At 32.4% G+C, this 19,048-nt stretch overlaps 1 protein-coding gene across 1 annotated transcript; it reads right to left on the bottom strand.

The window, feature by feature from the left end:
- Positions 1–7,127: 7,127 nt before the first annotated feature.
- Positions 7,128–14,815, bottom strand: LOC115964073 (4-coumarate--CoA ligase-like 9). The gene is made up of 6 exons (XM_031083377.1): positions 13,676–14,815; positions 10,347–10,536; positions 9,529–9,674; positions 9,359–9,426; positions 8,981–9,083; positions 7,128–7,645 (listed from the first exon to the last, which is right to left on the bottom strand). Exons 1-6 carry the CDS (start codon positions 14,717–14,719, stop codon positions 7,520–7,522), a joined length of 1,677 nt encoding a protein of 558 aa, XP_030939237.1. The 5' UTR covers positions 14,720–14,815; the 3' UTR covers positions 7,128–7,519.
- Positions 14,816–19,048: the final 4,233 nt, after the last annotated feature.

The following is a 19,048-nucleotide window of genomic DNA, read 5'->3' as shown; positions in this document are numbered from 1 at the left end:
ATAATTTTATATTATTTTCTTTTAAAATTCTATTTTGCCCGTAAAATTTAGTATATTTATGAGGCCTGGTTCATTTTTTTCACAAATACTTGTTTGTTAGGGATAGAAATCCTAGTATTTCACTTGATTTTTTCCCGGGAACCAAAAAACCTCGAAAATTACATTTTTGATCGCAAGGCCGAGGGAATTATAAGGATTGGATTTATTTTTCCCAGTGGGATGCTAAATTAACCAATTTCATGAAAATCCCAACAGTAAACGCCTGGTCCTAACAGTAACCATCAGAGATAGCCAAATGGTTAAAACATCAAAGAGTATACTTTCCTATGTTCTATGTCACTTAAGTAATGTCCATGTAGCTAGTTTGATGATTACCCATATGCGATTCTTCAGTTTTTTGGGTTGGGATATAAGCCCACTAATATGGACCTCCAGCAAGAAACTTGAAAAGCCAGAGACCAAGCCCTAGTTAAAAGAAGGAGAACTGGAGAAGACTTCCATTTTGAATTTTCATGAACATGAACATAGTTATCCAAGGACTAAGGACCAAGTCCCTAGCCCATTAGCAACAGGCACATACTTCATATTGATCTTGTCTAAGTAGGCTTACAAAGATACATTACCTATAATAATAAATAAATATTCAACATTGGCAACAATAGCAAAGCAAAGGTTTGCTGCTAGGGAAGGATCGATACAGAAATATATTCTTTCAAAGGTGATGCTTTAAATGTTATTGAGCCCCTAAAGGATTTAGAATCTGACTGCCTCTTTCTATTGTAAAGGCTCTAAATGGAGATGGTTCTAAGCCCATATTTTTTTGTTTTTCCCCTATTTTGGGTTGAGCAATAAAGTCTTTTCAGCAAAAAAGGAAAGCAAAGCTAAGGACACAAGCCACATCACAATTTCTGTAACTGCATAGTCTGTTATGATTGGAATAATATCACTTCCAACTAAGTTCATTACTAACACCACTTTTATTATGCGCACCAATCATAATATATCATGTTAATAGTTATGAAAATTTATGTCTTACACTTCATTCAATTTGAAACCTAACGTTCTCAATTTTGGCATTTATGTAGCTCAACTAGCACTAAAACCCCCTACACCCCCAACTAGCAAATAATAATATAAAAATAAAATAAAATAAAAAAGTTGACAACTTTTTCTTCGGAGCTTTTTTGTGTATAGTTAAATAATACTTTTCTATCACTTTTGTCAAAAAAAATAATAATAATAAATAATACTAGCTTGTGTTGGGCCAACAATAAGTCTTGAAAAATAACATATTTTACTACTATTCACATGGCTTGTTAGATTTGCGAATAATAAAAATAGTATTAGTAGTGGACTTAAATGAAAATAATATTTTTTTAATCACATCAAATCATGACAAATGACAAAAGTTGTAAGAAATTGTTGTATACCTTGCATAACTCTTGAGCCAAATTTGAAATATTTATTTTTAAAATCATAAGATATTTTAGTTTTGTAGGACATCAATTTTTGTCACCGCTAAAGTTGGAATATCCACTTGATCTATTTTGATTCATTTGTTTCATGAGAAGACATTTTTTTGGAACATTACTTATTTTGAATATAACATTTTTTTTTTTTTTTTGGAAAAGTTTGTTTTATGTTTGGTTGTGGCAATGAAAATGAGCAAGGATTTTTTTTTTTTTTTTTCTGCTATTTGGTTCACATGAAAAAACGTTAATTTTTTTTTTTTTTGCACTAGTGAAGAATGATTGGTCAACTAGGATTTATGGCTGGTCTATGGATAGAGAGAAAGGCCTGAAGAGAGAAATTACTATTGTGAGAGAATTTATGTGGTGTGGGGTTTACTTGAGGTGGGTTATTGAGAGTGGAATGTTTTCGAAAGTGGGAAATGTTTTCCGTTCAATTGGGCTTGTTTTAGTTAACAGTAGAAAACATTTTCCTTATTGTATAAAAGACCAAAAATACAAAACAAAAAAAACATTTAAATGTTTTTTAAGAAAGTGTTTTTTGCTGAAACAGTTTTGGAGTGAAAAGAGGTAGAACAAAAAATTCAAATTCAAACATGTTCATTAATCAAATTGGCACAGGAAAAGGAGTAGAAGAAATTCGGTAGAACTATGTTTTTATTAAGACAGTTAGGTTTTTATCACTTGTCCATTTTTGGACTATTGGGATTTTTAGGAAGAAATGTTGGGGTTCATTTTCAGAGGATGGAAAGGATCAACAAATTTGGCACCTTCATATGCTGAAAAAGTTACAGCAGTTGGGAATTTGAGGGACAGACCTTTGATCTTTGATATTGACCCTTGAAAAAAATACAGTCGAAAATGAAATTTCGACAGCCTTCGTACTTGATATTCAAAACAAAAGACAATGCACGCATATTTTAAAAGAACCACATATTACAAAATCTAGATTGTACCAAAAACACAATATTATATCACTGTATCCAAATCTCTTTCAATGTCTACTACAACCACTCATACGGCATAAGACTAAATATTACAAAGTCCACAATGGTTCTAAAATCATAACATGATAACCTGAATACATCAAAAATGAAATAATAAAAGTCTACATCATATCCTTGCACGCCTCAAAATTTCAATAATTTTATCTACTTGCACGTTTCAAGGTGGTAGCCGCCATAAAAGAAGGAAAAAATGTCATATATATTAATAATAATAAAAAAGAGTAGTTACTAGGTTTGCATGAAAGTCCAATACATCTGTTCAGATTGAATCCATGTCACCTTTGATAACATCAAATTGTTTTCTCTACTTACAACCCAAAGTAATTCAACTTGCGACTTGTATTCCCTCAAAAGAATCAAAAACAATATGCAAAACAACAGAATTTGTCATAGTTTTTACATGTCCAAAGAATTCTGTTGAAATACTAGTCATGTCAAGACCTGAAGGGCCTTGAAAGCACATCACTTAAATTCTAGAAACACATGTACAACCATCTCATTGATCCAAAGATTTTCTAATGCAGTCATACTTAAACGCCTTAATTGCTACATTCACAACAATTTCTAAACACCCAACTATATTTCCAAGAAGACTTGGCACTGTCCTTTAACAAGACCAATGACTACTCCAAGCACAAGATCACCAGCAAAATAATAGTATATCATCCAAAACAGAAATAGAAACGAATGCATTATTAATTTGAATTTTATATTATATTTCAAACCTAATACTGAAGTCGTGTAAGAGTTTGAATTTTATATCGAAATTAATTTAATAGTTTGTGTCTTTTTTTATTATTCTATGTGTTGTATTGTTAGACATATGTTAGGGAAATTGATTAGGATTCTTGATAGATAATGATATAATTAGGATACTATATAAATTTTAATTACATAAACTCTACAAACTAATACAAATTTTAATTACATAAACACTACAAACTAATGTAACGTCAATCAAGAAAAATTTATTTAGACATTCATTTATGAGTGATGCATACACTACAAATTTTACTACCTAAACTTTACAAACTAACATATCATCAATAACAAAAATAAAAAATAAAAAATAATTCAAATATTTATTTATTATGTTAAAGCTTGCAAACTATCACAAGTGGTAGACAATCCAAACGGGAATAGGATCCAATTGCTACCATTTGAGCAAAATCTTAGTTGCATTGAGTTTGGAAAGGAATTTCTTCTAGCTATCTAATTATAACATATTTGAGTGTGGTAGAGTAGCAATTGCATGGGCTGGTATGTCTAGAGGAGATAGTGAAGGTATAAGTCCAAGTTTTGATGCAGCCATCCATTTTCCTCAAAGAGATACAACTGGTTACAAGCTAAGGGCAATTTTGAAAGATAACATCATGACCAAAAGATTTGTGTTCAACAAAAATCAAGCATAGATGCTCTAAGAAAAGAAGCCTCTAATGACTTTGGTCCAAAAGACAAGGGTCAATCACGCGTGGTGGTTGTTTCAGCATTCATATGGAGTTGTTTTATTGCAATGGCTCAGTCAAAACAAGGTAAAAAACCAAAACTAATTGCAGCATTTCATGCAGTGAATCAGCGTGAGAGAATGGTTCCACAACTCCCAGCACACTCGTTTGGGAATTTTTATAGGAAGGCAACTGCAACATCACCAGTTGAGATTGAGAAAGATTATGGTTTTCTTGTGAGTGAGATTAGGAATGGAATCATGGAAATCAATGCTGAGTATGGGAAGAAATTACAAGAGGATGATGGATACTTGGAGCTTGTAAAGAAGGGTGATGGATGCTGAGTATGTGAATGGTGGTGCACACAACTAGAAGTAACATTAATCATAATTTCATGTGAAAATAATATTGCACCAATTATAACTTATCATCTTAATGGTTGAAATTTTTAATATAAATGAACTCTTATGGTTGTGGCAGTAAATATAATGCTTACTAATGATCATTTAAAAATGATGTTGCGGCAAATCATAATTTGTCAATCAAAACAATCTCAATTAAATAAATAAAAAATGGTTGCTTTTTGGTAAAAGGACACGGAGACCAGCATTGAGGTAACTTCAACATTGAGCTAAGTTGGTCTCAACTCTCGACTCTCGAGACCACACCCAATCATCCACTTATGGCTTGTCGCATGGTTAAGATTCTTGAGATTCAAATTGGTTCCCGAAACCAATTCAATCCTAATAGAATGAAGAGATTCTCATCCCAAAATGGAAAGGTCATTGTCAAACTTTTCCCACCTTAAAATAGAAAATTCCCAATCCTAAAGCATAGGAAACCGTGTTGCATGTACTAAAGCTTTCAAAGGTCCATGCATGTGAAGGAAAGGTAGTTTATGAGACGATAGGATCCGGTGCAATTCATCCATGTCTTTATATTTTTCACTTTTCACTTTTTTAACTTTTACTTTTTACTTCTCTTAATTATTTTTTTTTTCTTAACTTTTTTGAATCAATGGTTGAAATTGAAAGTTTTTTTTTTTTTTTTTTTTTTTTTTTTTTTTTTTTTTTTTTTTTTTTAACTATCTATCTCAACCATTTATAAAAATTGCATCAGCTGCAAACAAGAGAAAGCATGCAGTGCAGCAAGTGTATTACCATGCACCCACCACCCATTTACACGTGGGTGTGTTGTTGCCATGCACACATTATCCATTAGCTAGGTATGTGGGTGTGAATAAAGATGCCCACATATGGGGTACATCAATACACCAATGGAGATGGCTACACACATTTCCAAGAGAATATATTAGCAAATTGTGTTATAAAAAGGTCATCTTATCTCAAGATTTTAGGTCAGTTGTTCTCAAGCATTGTCATTAAATGCTTTAATAAATTATTTTAGAAAATTTTTTATACTATTTTTATGTAAAATTGAAAAAAATTGTTAAAATATATATGTTACCCACTTGCTTGCATGCTTAAGATTTCACGATTATGCCATGCAAGGACAAAGCTAGGGGAACAATTGCATCCTTCGTCACACCAAAAATCCCACTTTTATTTCTTCTTTTCTTTAGGTATCTTTTTTTTTTTTATGGCAAATTTATTATAAATTAAAAATATAGAAAGAACATCTTTTTTTTATCAATATTTTTTTAATTTAAAAAAAATTATAAAAAAGAAATAAGAATATATATTTAAGAAAATTAGTATATACACACACACATGGATGGAATCATTCATGGATTAGGAGGGGCAATGGCCCCCCTAATTTTTTTTAAAAAGAATAGAAGTATATGTTTAGGTACTAATTTTAGCAACTTCGTTTAATAAAATTACATTTTCCCCCCTTAATAATATCATTGATCATTATAAGAGAAATGTTAAAGTTACAAACTTTTTTACAACATTTTTACAAACTATTGAGATAACAAATTTTTACTAATTTGCATCTGGGCTTACTAGTTATATCACTTTTTTACATACTAATAACCACTAATCACAACAACAATTTGTAAAAAGTTTTAGATGCACATATTATTACTATATGGTTTAAAAGTTTTATAGTTTAATCATTTTATAAGTTTAACCAAAAAAAAAAAATAACATATGTTGTACTTGATATTTATCAAAATTATAAGTGGAATTATGGCAATGAAAAAGTACAATACCACTTACATAAAAACCCTAGCAAATAAATAAATACAGTATAATGGATGTATACCAATGTTGTGTTTGAAGGTTCAAGGAGATGCCAGCATTGTTGTGCTCGTTTCCAAGGGTTATCATACGTGATAATATGCCATGAGCCATACAAAGCAGAATTTCTGATATTAAGGTGGCTTTCAAGTCTTTTGCTTGCTAACATTTTAATGTACGTCTTTGTGCATTCGTTAATTAAGGAGCCTTCCAAAAATATAAATATTCTACATGCATTGACAAATAGCGAAAGCCAATAAAAATAGAAGAATACTAAGGATACATATTACAAATTTTACTACATAATACAAACAGACAACAAATGTGATTAGTAAATTTCGAAAACATAATAGCTAAATATTGGAATGACTCTTTTGTGATTACTAACACATCAATTTGTACATCACATCAATTTGTACATCTTATATGATAAAATTTATAATATTCTTAATATCATTCATAAAAATATGGACTTTTTTTTTTTTTTTTTTTTTTTTTTACAAGATAGAATTCTACTCTAGCCTAATCTAAGTGTATATGTGTATAAAACTCCATCCTGGAGTCTTGAACCCCGACCCTTGCCTCCCACACTCTACAAGCACTTATACTTGTGGAGTGACCATCGCACCAAGGGTGTGCGGTGGTATGGACTTTTAAGTTGGAAGTAACTTGGCTATGTTTATAAAATTAGCCCTTAATAGGCGCATAAAAGCATTCATTAACAAGACCTTTCCAAATATGCGCATTTGAATAAACTTATTTTCATCCATTTTTATTTGTTTATTTTTGGGGGAGTTGAAGATGTCTCAATATCTATACCAATGGGCTTTTGGTGCAATGCTTCATTAGTAAAGACTATAATATACATAGTTGGATCCAAATCTATGGTCTAAATTTTGAATTAAAATGGTCCAATTCTATACTCCTCTGGGTGGACCTCCCAGTGACCTCTCCCTGACAAATTTAGATCACTATAAGTCTATAATATCAAAGGAATGAGAATTGAGAAGTGACGTGCCCCACCTTGGAATGACCATATATTTTCTTTTCTTTTTTGAACAAAAAAAGGACCGTATACTGTTACTTTTGATAAGTAAAAGAGGCCAATGACCATATACTATCATTAAACCTACAAAGGCACAAAGCATCAGAATCAATACATAACTTGCCTATAGGATGGGATAATTATAGAAAATGGTGTGTCAACTACATACGTACTATTATTACTCCTCTACTACCTATTTGCTTGGATTGTGATCAGTAACTGGACAGTGCTGATCAGGCTTGTCTTGGGGCCTAAAAAGGATGCCATAGAGTTATATTAAAAATCAGACTAGTTAAAACTGTCTGAATTTCTTATAACAGCCCCCTCTCCTATGTCTTAGGCATACTGATCATAATCTAGATGCACCAGCAGGGAGGACAAGGGCGACCAGCTCCCTCCTTAAGATTTTCCCAGCAGGATTTTTTGGAATAGAGTTTATAAAAGACACTCGCCGTACCTTCTTGTATGGTGCAACCTGCAAGAAGAAATGCATCAAGTCAGAAGACCAACAGATTACAGACATACAACTATCCAAGTGTGTTGTTAATAGTGGGAAAAGCGGTTTTTTCTTCTTTTCTTTTCTTGATAAGGAATCAATTATATTAAAACATGGAGACATGTCATGTACACAGGACGTGTGAAGAACACTCTCCGAAAGAATTACAATTGAAAATATAGTTGTTCCTTTCAAGAAGTAGATCCATCATTTATTACTAATGCCTCCACTTCATAAAAATATAATTGTTCCATTCAAGAAGTAGATCCATCATTTATAACTCTTCAACATCACCTAATGAATCCAAACATAGAAAACAAACTATGATTCATAGGCTACTGCACAATGGGTTAGTAGATGATTCATATTTTCACCACTAGCTAGCTCTGCACATGCAATACTAGTCTACCAAAATTATTCCTCTCTTGATGAGTTGTCTCAAGTTAGGTTTTTCCTCCATGTTGTCTACACAAGATATGCAGCCTTTTTTTGGTACCTTTTTTTTTTTGGTACCTTATTACACCAAATATTCTTTAAGGGATACCTCACATCACTGGATCCTCTTAGAAGTACAAGAAAACAAACAAGGGAGGATCCTCCCTTTAAAGATTTACATAAGATTTTGATTATGAAATTGGGAGCTAATCAAATGAAGACTTCCTTTGTTAAGAGATCCATATGTTTGTTATTCACTTATTTATTCTTTCAAGATTTGGTGAGAAAAAAATCAATCAAGACATCAAAACCTCATGTTCCTCTCATTTGGTACACTAAACAGTTGAGAATATCAAACCTATACATATCCCAACCACTATATGTAACCATTGGATGGTCTAACTAGAGTAAAAAAAAGCGATTACACAGCCCAAAATTTAGGCTTGCGCATCAACACTATGATATGCATTATGGTATCCACTTTAGTTGTATGTATCCCAGAAGAATAAGAGGATCCCAATCCTTTTTCTCTTCTGAGAGAGAAGACAGAGAACTTGAATGTCTTGCTTTACTATATTACCTATATGAAGATTCATCCACCTAATGAAATTCACTACTTAACCAGAAATCAAATAATGAACCCAAATATCCAAACAAATCATCAATTATGCTATTCAAAGATACCCAATTGAATGACACAGTTCATTGTGAAACGTATCAACGCCAAATACCATTTTTTCCTGCTACAAGAGGCCAGATACGAGCAAATACTATTAACCATGAATGATAAATTGCACACTAAAAAGATACTGATATCAGCATGTTAACTTAAGAGGGGAAAAACCATTTCATTGTTACCATCAATATCCAAAAATTCACCTGTTTTGCAATGAAATCAATAACTTGAGCCTCTGTAACATTGCTTCCAGGCTTTCTTACCACAAAAGCCATGGGAATCTGCCCTGCTTCTTCATCAGGGTACCTGATTCCAAGACATAAGATGAAGAAAAGAGTAAGAACCAGTCCTAAATGCTCCTAAAATAATGACTCTTTGTGCTCCAGTCTCTTGCCTATAAATGAGTCTTTAAATTTTCTCTATGAACTGACGCTGCAAAAGTAGTGAACAAGATAACACTATCTGAAAAATGTGTAAATTTTAAGCTAGCAGAAAGCAATCACTAGAATGCCACGAATATGAAAAATTAAGAAAGTCTATGTTTCCTACAAGGAAAGAAAATGCCAGTACTGGATACTTACGGAATCACAGCAGCATCAGCAATTTCAGGATGAGAATGGAGTAGATGTTCCAACTCAACTGGGGGAACCTGAAATTTGTTCCGATCCAATGGGATGAAATTAAAGAAGAGAGGAGTGAGATGGCACCTATTGCAATATGTTTGTGAGAAGGGTCAAAGTAATTCAATCACCTGATATGCTTTGTATTTTATGAGTTCCTTTAATCTGTCAACAATGAAAAGGAATCCTTCTGAGTCAAAATAACAAAGATCGCCAGTCTTCAACCACCCCTCTGAAGCAAATGTTTCAGCAGTAGCCTTGTCATCTCCAACATAACCTGCAGAGAAACTAGGATTCTGTTTTTTAGAAAAGGTCATAATTTTATTACCATGTTAGAATTGCTTTTGGGATTGAGAGCGAGAGAGAAATAGAGAGCGTAAGCAGAATTATCATGGTTCAACCTAACTGAGAAATAGAGAGCGTAAGCAGAATTATCATGGTTCAACCTAACTGCTAACATCACATCAGAAAGAGCTTGAGTGGTTCAAGAACTAAGATTACTTTTCTTGCTCTACACAAGTTCATGAGCCTACAATGTGTTTGGGCCTCTTGGACCATAATCTAAGATGTTCTCATGTTCATCAAACAAGAAGCATATTAGGAGTTTGGAAGCTTGCTAAACAGGTCTCAAGCTATCAAGATCTGTGATGCAATTGATCAGAAACACACATATTTGAATCAATTAATTTGAAAAGAACACTTATATAGATATCTGGAAAGACATAGACAAGACATTTAAGCGAAACTTGGAAGTCTAATACAAAAGGTGAACAAGTTATTCCATGAGGCTTCAACACTTAATTACATCATCTACCGCCCTTTGTTTATCCACTTTCCATCTAGTACAGGAATGCAACTATCAATTTCTGTAAAGAGGACAAAGATTTGGAACATTTTTTCCCCATTAATATGTACGAAATCACATGATGAATAAGGTAGCATAGTTCACCTTTCATGACTGTAGGCCCTCGCAGCCACAGCTCCCCTCTCTGGCCAGGTGGTAAGGCCTCTCCAGTTTCAGGGTCAACTATCTTGGCTTCCATATTTTCAGCTAAGCGACCTGTAGAACCATACCGTAGACTCTCCTCAGGGCCTAATGATCTTGTTGCCCCTCCTCCAGTCTCAGTCAAACCATATCCCTAACACAAAGAACAAGAAAGTCAACATTCTACAATTGGCAATTGCAGATTACAAAATTCAAAAACACGTCATTGAGAACCAACCATCTGAAGTAACAAAGAAAATATCGCATCCATGCAAGCAACGGTAAATTCATATTCCATGAGGCTTCAACACTACAGTTCATCACATGTTTCAATTTCATGCCTTATTGCAGCCAATTCTAAATCATTGTTCGGCCATTGGCAAATTCATCACATTGGAAATTTGGAATCAACTTTTTATGATACATTAGAATTTGAACTCATAGCGCGTTCTGTTCCGTGATGATTAATCTTTATTATTAGTTTAAGACACCAACAGGTTTCTTTTTTGATGATAAGAATTTTTTTTTAATTGAACTAACTGAAAACTACTCAACCAGGGAATTTTAATCACAGAAATTAGCACCACAAAAAATAATAATAAATAATTATAAACCTAAAATTGGTGGTCCTTTACACAGTTACAAAGCTGTCTCATTTTTCTTTTCTTTGTCACGTTGACATGCACTGTCTCTATTTTACATGCATTCTCTCTCTTTTCCCTTTCTGGTTTTGGCTTTACCTATCCACGTTTTTTCCTTTTTCCTTGTTTTTTGTTTGTTTAGAATCAAGATTGTAATTTTATTCTAGAAACTACGAAACAAGTACACCATACATTCTATGTCTATGTGCGGAACTGATTCCATCCATAGAATAAAATAGTTCACTGTCTTTGAAACAGCTTTTCTTTGCAAACGCATGCGCAACTCCATTGACTATATACCTACCTACCCACGTTGATTCATAAAGCAACTAACAATAACGCACACATTTCATAAGGCAATGAAGCATTGATAATGCACACGTTCCAATTGAAAGAGCAACCATATATTTCTTCTTCTTTTTTTATTGGGAAAAGGAAACAACCAATAATTCAATCCTTGTCAGCACAACTATCACCCACATAAAATACTCCTTAGTCCTTACCTATAAAATTATATATACATACATATATATATATATATATATAGTAGAGATGCTAGAAATATTATAAATTTATAACATAAATTTCATAAAGTAATATATTACCAATCACAAAAAAGCAATTGAAACATTTATTTATTATGCTGTTAAAGTGACACAAATCATATTCATTGACATGTTTGTTTGTAGAATTTTTGTAATGAAATTGATAGTAATTTTAGCAATGGTAAAGAATAACTATGTCCATAACTTTTGCTAAAGTGACAAATTATTATTTGAGCAAAACATCACTTTTAAACTAGCTTATCACTGACACTATTTCTATTATGTACCAATCACAAGATTATGAAAAACTTTATCACTAGCCTCATTATGATATATCTATCAACTTTAGAATATTCTAATATCACAATAAGAGTGCGTTTGGATTGGGCGTTTTCTGCCCAATCCTGCGTTTGCGTTTTTTTTTTTTTTTTTTTTTTTTTTTTTTTTTTTCACGCGTTTTGGGGCGTTTTGGGTGTTGCGGCTACTGTTCATGCACTGTTCAATGAACAGTAGCCGCAAACTTTGACTTTTCAAATTTTTTTGACCAATCACAGCACATTGTGTACTGTTCACAGACCCACAAATTTCACTTTTCAGCAACTTTTTCATTAAAAATGGGTCCCACGATACTATTCACACATTTAAAAATTATTTCGCTACAGTGTTTTTCAGTTTTCAGTTTCAGTTTTCAGTTTTCAGCTGTATCCAAACGGACCCTAAGAGTATCATTTGACACATTTTCTATAAAATAAAAATTATTATTTTTTGAAATTATCCTTTTCAATAAAAACTTAAATCAAAACATAGTAAAAAATAAAAATAAAAAATAAAAGAGAGAAGCTAAAATTCAATTTAGTCCATCAACTTTTACTTCAATTGCTAAATTAGTCTCTAAAATTCAATTTTTATCAATTTAGTCAATTACTCTAAAAATGAGTCAATTTGGTTATTTTGTCCAATTCTGCTAGCAAACAACACCATTTAAACATTTTTTCTTTATTAAAAATTTAGGCCCTGTTTGGATTGAGGGGGGTTGAGGGAGTAAAAGGGAGTAGAGTAGAGTTAGTTAAAAATAAGCTAATTTTGGGTCAATTCTTATCTACTACTCTACTCTACTCCCCCTCCCTCCCCTCAATCCAAATGGACCCTTAATTGAAAACATTTGCCGGATTTGGCATTTGATATATGTGGTTGTTTGATAAGTATTACTATGCAAAAAATATGTTTAAATGGCTTTATTTTGCAAACAAATTGGACGGAATAACCAAATTAACTCATTTTAATAAAGACAAAGTTTTACCCCAATCCATTAGTCACACAAGAGAGCCTTTATTTCTTAGAACATGCTCATTCAAATGATGTAATTTATATTCGTTTTTGTTAATGAAATTTCAGTATTTCTATCACACAAAACAAAACAAAAAAAAAAAACTTTTTTAAAAAATAATATGCTTAGGTGAATTTATAAGTTGACATGTAATGAGTAGAAGAAGATTTCTTCAGCTTGATTTGAATGGTTTAGCTAAACTTTTCTCAAATTTTTTTTTTTTTTTTTTTTTTTGGTGGAAAAGGATGATATGCATTGATTAGCTAGCCATAAAAGGTGAAGTATTGGAACTTTTCCCAAAATGACTTAACAAAATTATATCCCAAAGACTAACTTAACCATTAGATAATTCAATTAAAACTCAAAGAGATTAAATTAAAATTGAATGATATAAATTGCAATGTAATAGGTTGGAGGAAATTATTTAAGAAAATAAAAAGTTTGGCTCCAAACTCCAACCTATTAGGTGACAAATGAAAAAAAAAATTATCAATATATAGTTTTAGTCAGATTATTATTATTTTTTTAATAAGTCAAATAAATTGTATAAACAATACCCATTGGTAGTATCATAATTTAAGAGACTAAAATTGAATTTCAAATTTAAAAAATTAAATCTTTTAGGACTAATTTTGAGTTTTGACCAATATTTGACCATTCAAGTAAAAGTGAAGAGAATAAAATTGAATCTCAACCTTTAAATAATTAATTAATTAAAATATAAAAAACAAAAGCTAGAGTGCATAAAAATTGTGTTTGTTCACTATTCTATTATATTACCTGCACGATTTCAGTGTTTGGGAACTTGGCGTTGAACTTGAGAGTGACCTCTTTACCGAGCGGAGCTCCACCACACGCGAGCATTCGGAGCGACCCGAGATCGTACTTCTTCGCCAAATCGGACTTCACCAGCGCCACCACAAGCGGCGGCGACACCGGTATGTACGTCGCCCTGTACTTCTCCACCGCCCTCAGCATCGTCTCGAAGTCGAACTTCTCCACGATGACCATCGTCTCCGCATTCGCCACCGACCTAACCGCCATCATGAACCCGAACACGTGGAAGAGCGGGAGCGTGAAGAACGACACCGGTTCGGGCTCGTTCGGGTCCGGGTCCCCGAAGTGGCGGAGCTGCACGAACCCGGCGATCAGCGCGATTAGGTTCCGGTGAGTGAGTATCACCCCCTTGACTCGCCCCGTCGTCCCCGAGGAGTAAAGAATCGCCGCCGAATCGGACTGAGCTATCTCAACTCGGCGGTGAGTCGAGGCCACCTCAGCGTTTATCATCGAGTCGAACTCGGGCGAGTCGAGGAGCACGGTACCGAGTGGAATGTTCAGTCTGTTCAGCTTTTTAACAGTCGCTGACGTGGCGAACGAGACGACCGGGTTACAGAGCCGGACCTGGTGGGCGACCTCGGAGTCCGACCCGGTCGGGTTAGCGGGCGAGATGGTTACACCCAAGGCCATGAGGGAAAAATAGAGTACGGGGACGTGTAGGGAGGTCGGGGTGAGGATGAATGCCACGTGGCCTTTGGAGAGAGAAGGGAAGCGAGTTTTGAGAGAGGAAGTGAGGGAATGGACTTGGGAGAGGAACTCACCGTAGGAGACGCGGCGGTCGGTGGTTGCTTCGATGAGGACTGCTTTGTTGGAAATTGGTGTGGGGGACTTGTGGAGCTGTGAGAGAGTGTAGTCTGTGATGGAGAGCGGCTGAGACGGCGGCGGAAGTGGGACTTTTGGGCGGAGGCTTTGGTATGTTTTGGTTTTGTAGCAGAAGCCGCTTTTTGGGTCGACTGATGACGGGCTGTGATTGGTTTCGGTAGCCATGGAAATGTGGTGGTGGTGGAGGAGGAGATTGGAGATAATAGAAAACTCACTCTTTTTTTGTATATTTGGTGGTAAAAGGACAGTGAGGGAAGTGAATATGTGTATGATGTTTTGACCTATCAAAAAGGTATACTGTCTTAACGTCATACCTTTTTTGTTTTTGTTTTTTGTTTTTTCTTTTTAATTGAGGTTTGACCATTTCTTTCCATATTTAGAATCCACTAATTTTAGCCCAACATAAATATTTAAAAAATAATTTTAGTTAGTTTAATTAATAAAATTTCTAATGGTTGAATAAGAAATTTGAATATTTAAATTTAGTCTATACTAAAAATTAATTACTGTCTTGATCTGATTATAAAGAGTTATTATCAATAATGAATGCTATAAATTGAAACTCTTTCTAAAACAGGAAAAGTCATAATTTTTTGTTACAATTGAACATGATTCTTCTAAAAAGCAAAATTATGATAGATTGTTATTGGATTAGGGATAATATGCAATTGCTAGGATATTGTACTTGATACAATTACTCTCATCCCTTATGCAAATATTCTTTACTAACGTTATTTTTAAACTTTCACTTTATTACTTTTTTTTTAGAGATTTAAAATTGCTTTTTTTTAATTTTAAATTTTAGTCATTCATAACTATTACATCAAGTTCACTTGATCTTAATCTGTTATTGGCTATTTATAACTTTTATATGAACCCATCACTTTTTCTCTACTACTCACATTCTATCAAGCGAATAGTTCTAATAAAAGTGATGAGTTTTTTTTATAAATACTTTAACAACAAATCATAGGATAGTAAGTTGTTATTGGTACTAATTTATACTCCACACTAAAATTACTATTTATCCCATCAATAACCACTAAAAATAACATATCACTTAAGATTTATTGTGAAAATATTATAGACATATTACCTTCCTTTTTTATATGACTGAGTAAAATTTTTATTAATCTACACTTTCCAGCTTTGAGAATGGGGAATTTATTTTTGTCAATAATTCGATGATTTGTATGCATCAATTAGTCATCGCACATTTTGTTTCTAGTGTGATTTATGATTTGTCTCATCGCTAGTCTGGATAAGAATACAGGCATCAATTAGCCGTTGTCTTATTATTATTATCGTTATTTTGGATAAGCATTAGCGCTAGATAATAGAGTTAATCCGAATCAAACGGGTCTAAACTTAGAATGGTAATTACATCAATAGAGGGATAGAGATAAAGTCATAAAAGGAACAGCTTCGCTACACTGCCAACTTTAGCAAGGAGATCCGCAGCCCTATTAATAGCTTCCCTGTAGGAGAGTTGTATCTTGACTTCATGGAATGCCAGAAGAGAATTCATTCGTTCAACCAAAATTGGGTCAATAAGCCTATCATTAGTATTAGAATTTGACTTGCTTGAGATCAAGGTGACACTTCCGAGTTCAGAGGTGTCATGCTCAATAATTAACTAATAAGGTATGATAACAAATGCTCTTAAAGTATTTGTTAATAAAACCATTTTAAAAAAAAGTTTGACATCACTTTTATGAAAAATTTAGAAAAATTTAAAAAAAAAGTAATTATTTTATCATTTTCTCACAAATGTTAATCAAAATAGTTTACAAACTAATGTCCTTAGGGCATTTGTTAGCTTCAGCCTCTTTTTTTTTTTTTTTTTTTTGAAAAACAAACTAATTGCTAAATACACACTTTAATTACACTCTCTCACCAAGTTCAAACACATTACCTAACACAAAATATCACTACAAAATGGTTTAACTTTTATAATAGTAGAGTAGGATTTTAAGTAATGAGAAAGAGTAACACTCAAACGATGTGGGACAACACCCACTTTAGTGAGGCTGAGTTTAGGACAGCAGCATCAATGTTTAGCTTATAACACCCCATAGCTGGCTTAACCCATCAATTAGTTGTTTTATTTTTCGATAATCTTTTTATTTTTTGATAATCCCCATCAATTAGTTGTTGTCATGTCACATGTGTGATTTTCTTGATATTTAGACATGATTTGAATTTTTTTTTTAACGCACAAAATATTTTTAATTAGTATTAAATGTAATTTAATTTTTTTATGGTGTATTCAATGCACCTTACTTATTTTATTTTATTTTGGCAGTACTTAATAAATACTCAATAATGTAATGCACATTTCTTGAAAATAAAAACATACTTGTTAAATAATCATTAGTTTTTATGTATCAATTAATTGTGATTGTGGATGTTTTTCTTGATATTTATACACAATTTGAATTTTGTTTAGATGTATCAAATACTATTATTTAATAGCATTTAATGCACCTTAACCTATTCTCTTTTTCTTTTTTTGGAGTGTTAAATACACCTTAACTCATTTTTGAAGACCATTGTTTACAAAAGCCTTATTACAGAGTTTATTTTCAAAAATCAAAATTTAAAATTACTACCAATTTTAATATAAAAAAAAATCTACAAATCCATGTGATAATAGACATGATTAATCTAATTCAACAATATAATAAATAAATATTTAAATTAATTTTTGTGATAAGGGAAATGTCATTTATTTATTACAGGGGTTAAATAATTCATGTTATATCTCATTGTACATGAAAACTTTAATGTCCTGTCACACAATTTTTCTTTTTTTTGACAGTAAAACGATAGGTCACACAATTTTTCTTAGATAGGGTTAGAAGAATTTTTTTTTTTCTTTTTTCCATTCCTATCGAGATTACGAATTATAATTAATACATATGATATTAGTGGCTCCTCTCCAGTGATAGCTAGGTTGGTGCCATGGGAGGGAGGGCAATGAATGGTAGGTTTGAGTTTTCAGTCAATTGAAAAATGTAGTGTTGGAATGAGACTTTCTTTTTAATAATTTTTAGGGTAAACTACAAATTTTGTCCTTATTTTTTACGCTATATTTCAATTTAATCTCTAACCTTTTAATTGTTTCAATTTGACTCTAACCTTTCAATGTCGTGCTAATTTAGTCTCTGCCATGCATGAGTATCATCTCTTGAATGGAAATTATTAACGTAATTACGACTAAAATAAAAAATTAGTTTATTGTCACATTAACGGAAACTAATTTTTTATTTTGGTCTTTAGCCACATCAGCAATTTCTATCAAAAAGATAATATTAAAAACTAAATTAACATAACATTGAAAGTTTATAGGCCAAATTAAAATATGATGTAAAGGATAGAGACCAAATACATAATTTACCCTAATTTTTATTACTAATACATATTTGGATGTGCTATAAGGTTTTAATGCATAATTATCTGTAAAATGACTAAATAAGGTACTCTTTTTTCCTTTTTTTTTTTTTTTGAAAAATAATAATTAAGTTTTTTCATAAAAATTTTCTTTAAATAGATTATTAATCATTATCCTAACTACATCCATTAGCCTTTTGCCCTTTTCCATAATTCCTTTCCTTGGTGCTTAATATAATCCTTTTTTTTTTTTAATATAATTCTTATCAACCAAAAATAAGATTGTTTTTTGGAAGACAAAATTTCCTACAACGTCATCAATATTAACAACTACTGTCAACCTGTCAAGTGGTAGTAAGTAATAACAAATATTATAACAGACATCGTTGAATTGAAACAAATGCTCACTAGCTCACAGGTTCTGGAAAGTATATATAATATTATTAGGGACACTAATATCTTGAGTTGTTTCTGAATTTTTTGTCCTATATCTCTTATCTTTCTTCGTAAAAGACTTTTGAATTAGAGCGAGAAGATAGTCATAGAAGGTGGCGAAAGAACATTCAAAACCAGTGAAAAAACTATTATAAATTAGCAAATTACAAATTAATGTACATAAATATAAAGTTCCTTGTAGGAGCATTTTTGCAGAAGCTGTTGTTTGGGTGACGGCTCGGGTTAGTTTTGTTAGCCATGGAAATGTAGTGGTGATGGAGGAGGAGTTTAGAGATTAGAGATTAGAGAGAATCAGAGACTATATAGCACGGCGGGAAAGGAGCAGAGGGAATGAAGTGAGTTTTGACATTAGAAAAAGGATTCGTTGTTCGAATTAGGAGCGGAGCTAGGATTTTATGAATGAGGACCAAAATTATAACAAATATAAAATTAAACTAATTTATTTGAGTCATACAAAAAATATGTAAAGTTTTTTTGGGGGAGGGGGTAATCATATTTCTTTTGTAAAGTCAATAAATTTAAGGGTAAAAGTATAATATTTAAGAAGTTTGGGGGACAACTATATATCTTTTGATTTTTTTTTTTTTTTTAAATTAGGGGTAATATATAATATTTGAGAAGTTTGGGAGCCTGCCCCCATTTCTC

This window comes from Quercus lobata, chromosome 10 (genome assembly GCF_001633185.2).
Source record: "Quercus lobata isolate SW786 chromosome 10, ValleyOak3.0 Primary Assembly, whole genome shotgun sequence".
Lineage (NCBI taxonomy): Eukaryota > Viridiplantae > Streptophyta > Magnoliopsida > Fagales > Fagaceae > Quercus > Quercus lobata.
Note: the sequence above shows the minus strand (reverse complement) of the source record. Positions and strands in the feature narration are given on the sequence as shown.

Bases quoted from the DNA above. Each gene is read 5' to 3' on its own strand.
- LOC115964073 (XM_031083377.1), bottom strand. From the start codon at position 14,719: ATGGCTACCGAAACCAATCACAGCCCGTCATCAGTCGACCCAAAAAGC. The intron at 10,537-13,675 runs GTAATATAATAG...TCTTTGTGTTAG, and splicing joins CAAACACTGAAATCGTGCAG to GGATATGGTTTGACTGAGAC. The intron at 9,084-9,358 runs GTAAGTATCCAG...TCTTGGAATCAG, and splicing joins GCTGATGCTGCTGTGATTCC to GTACCCTGATGAAGAAGCAG.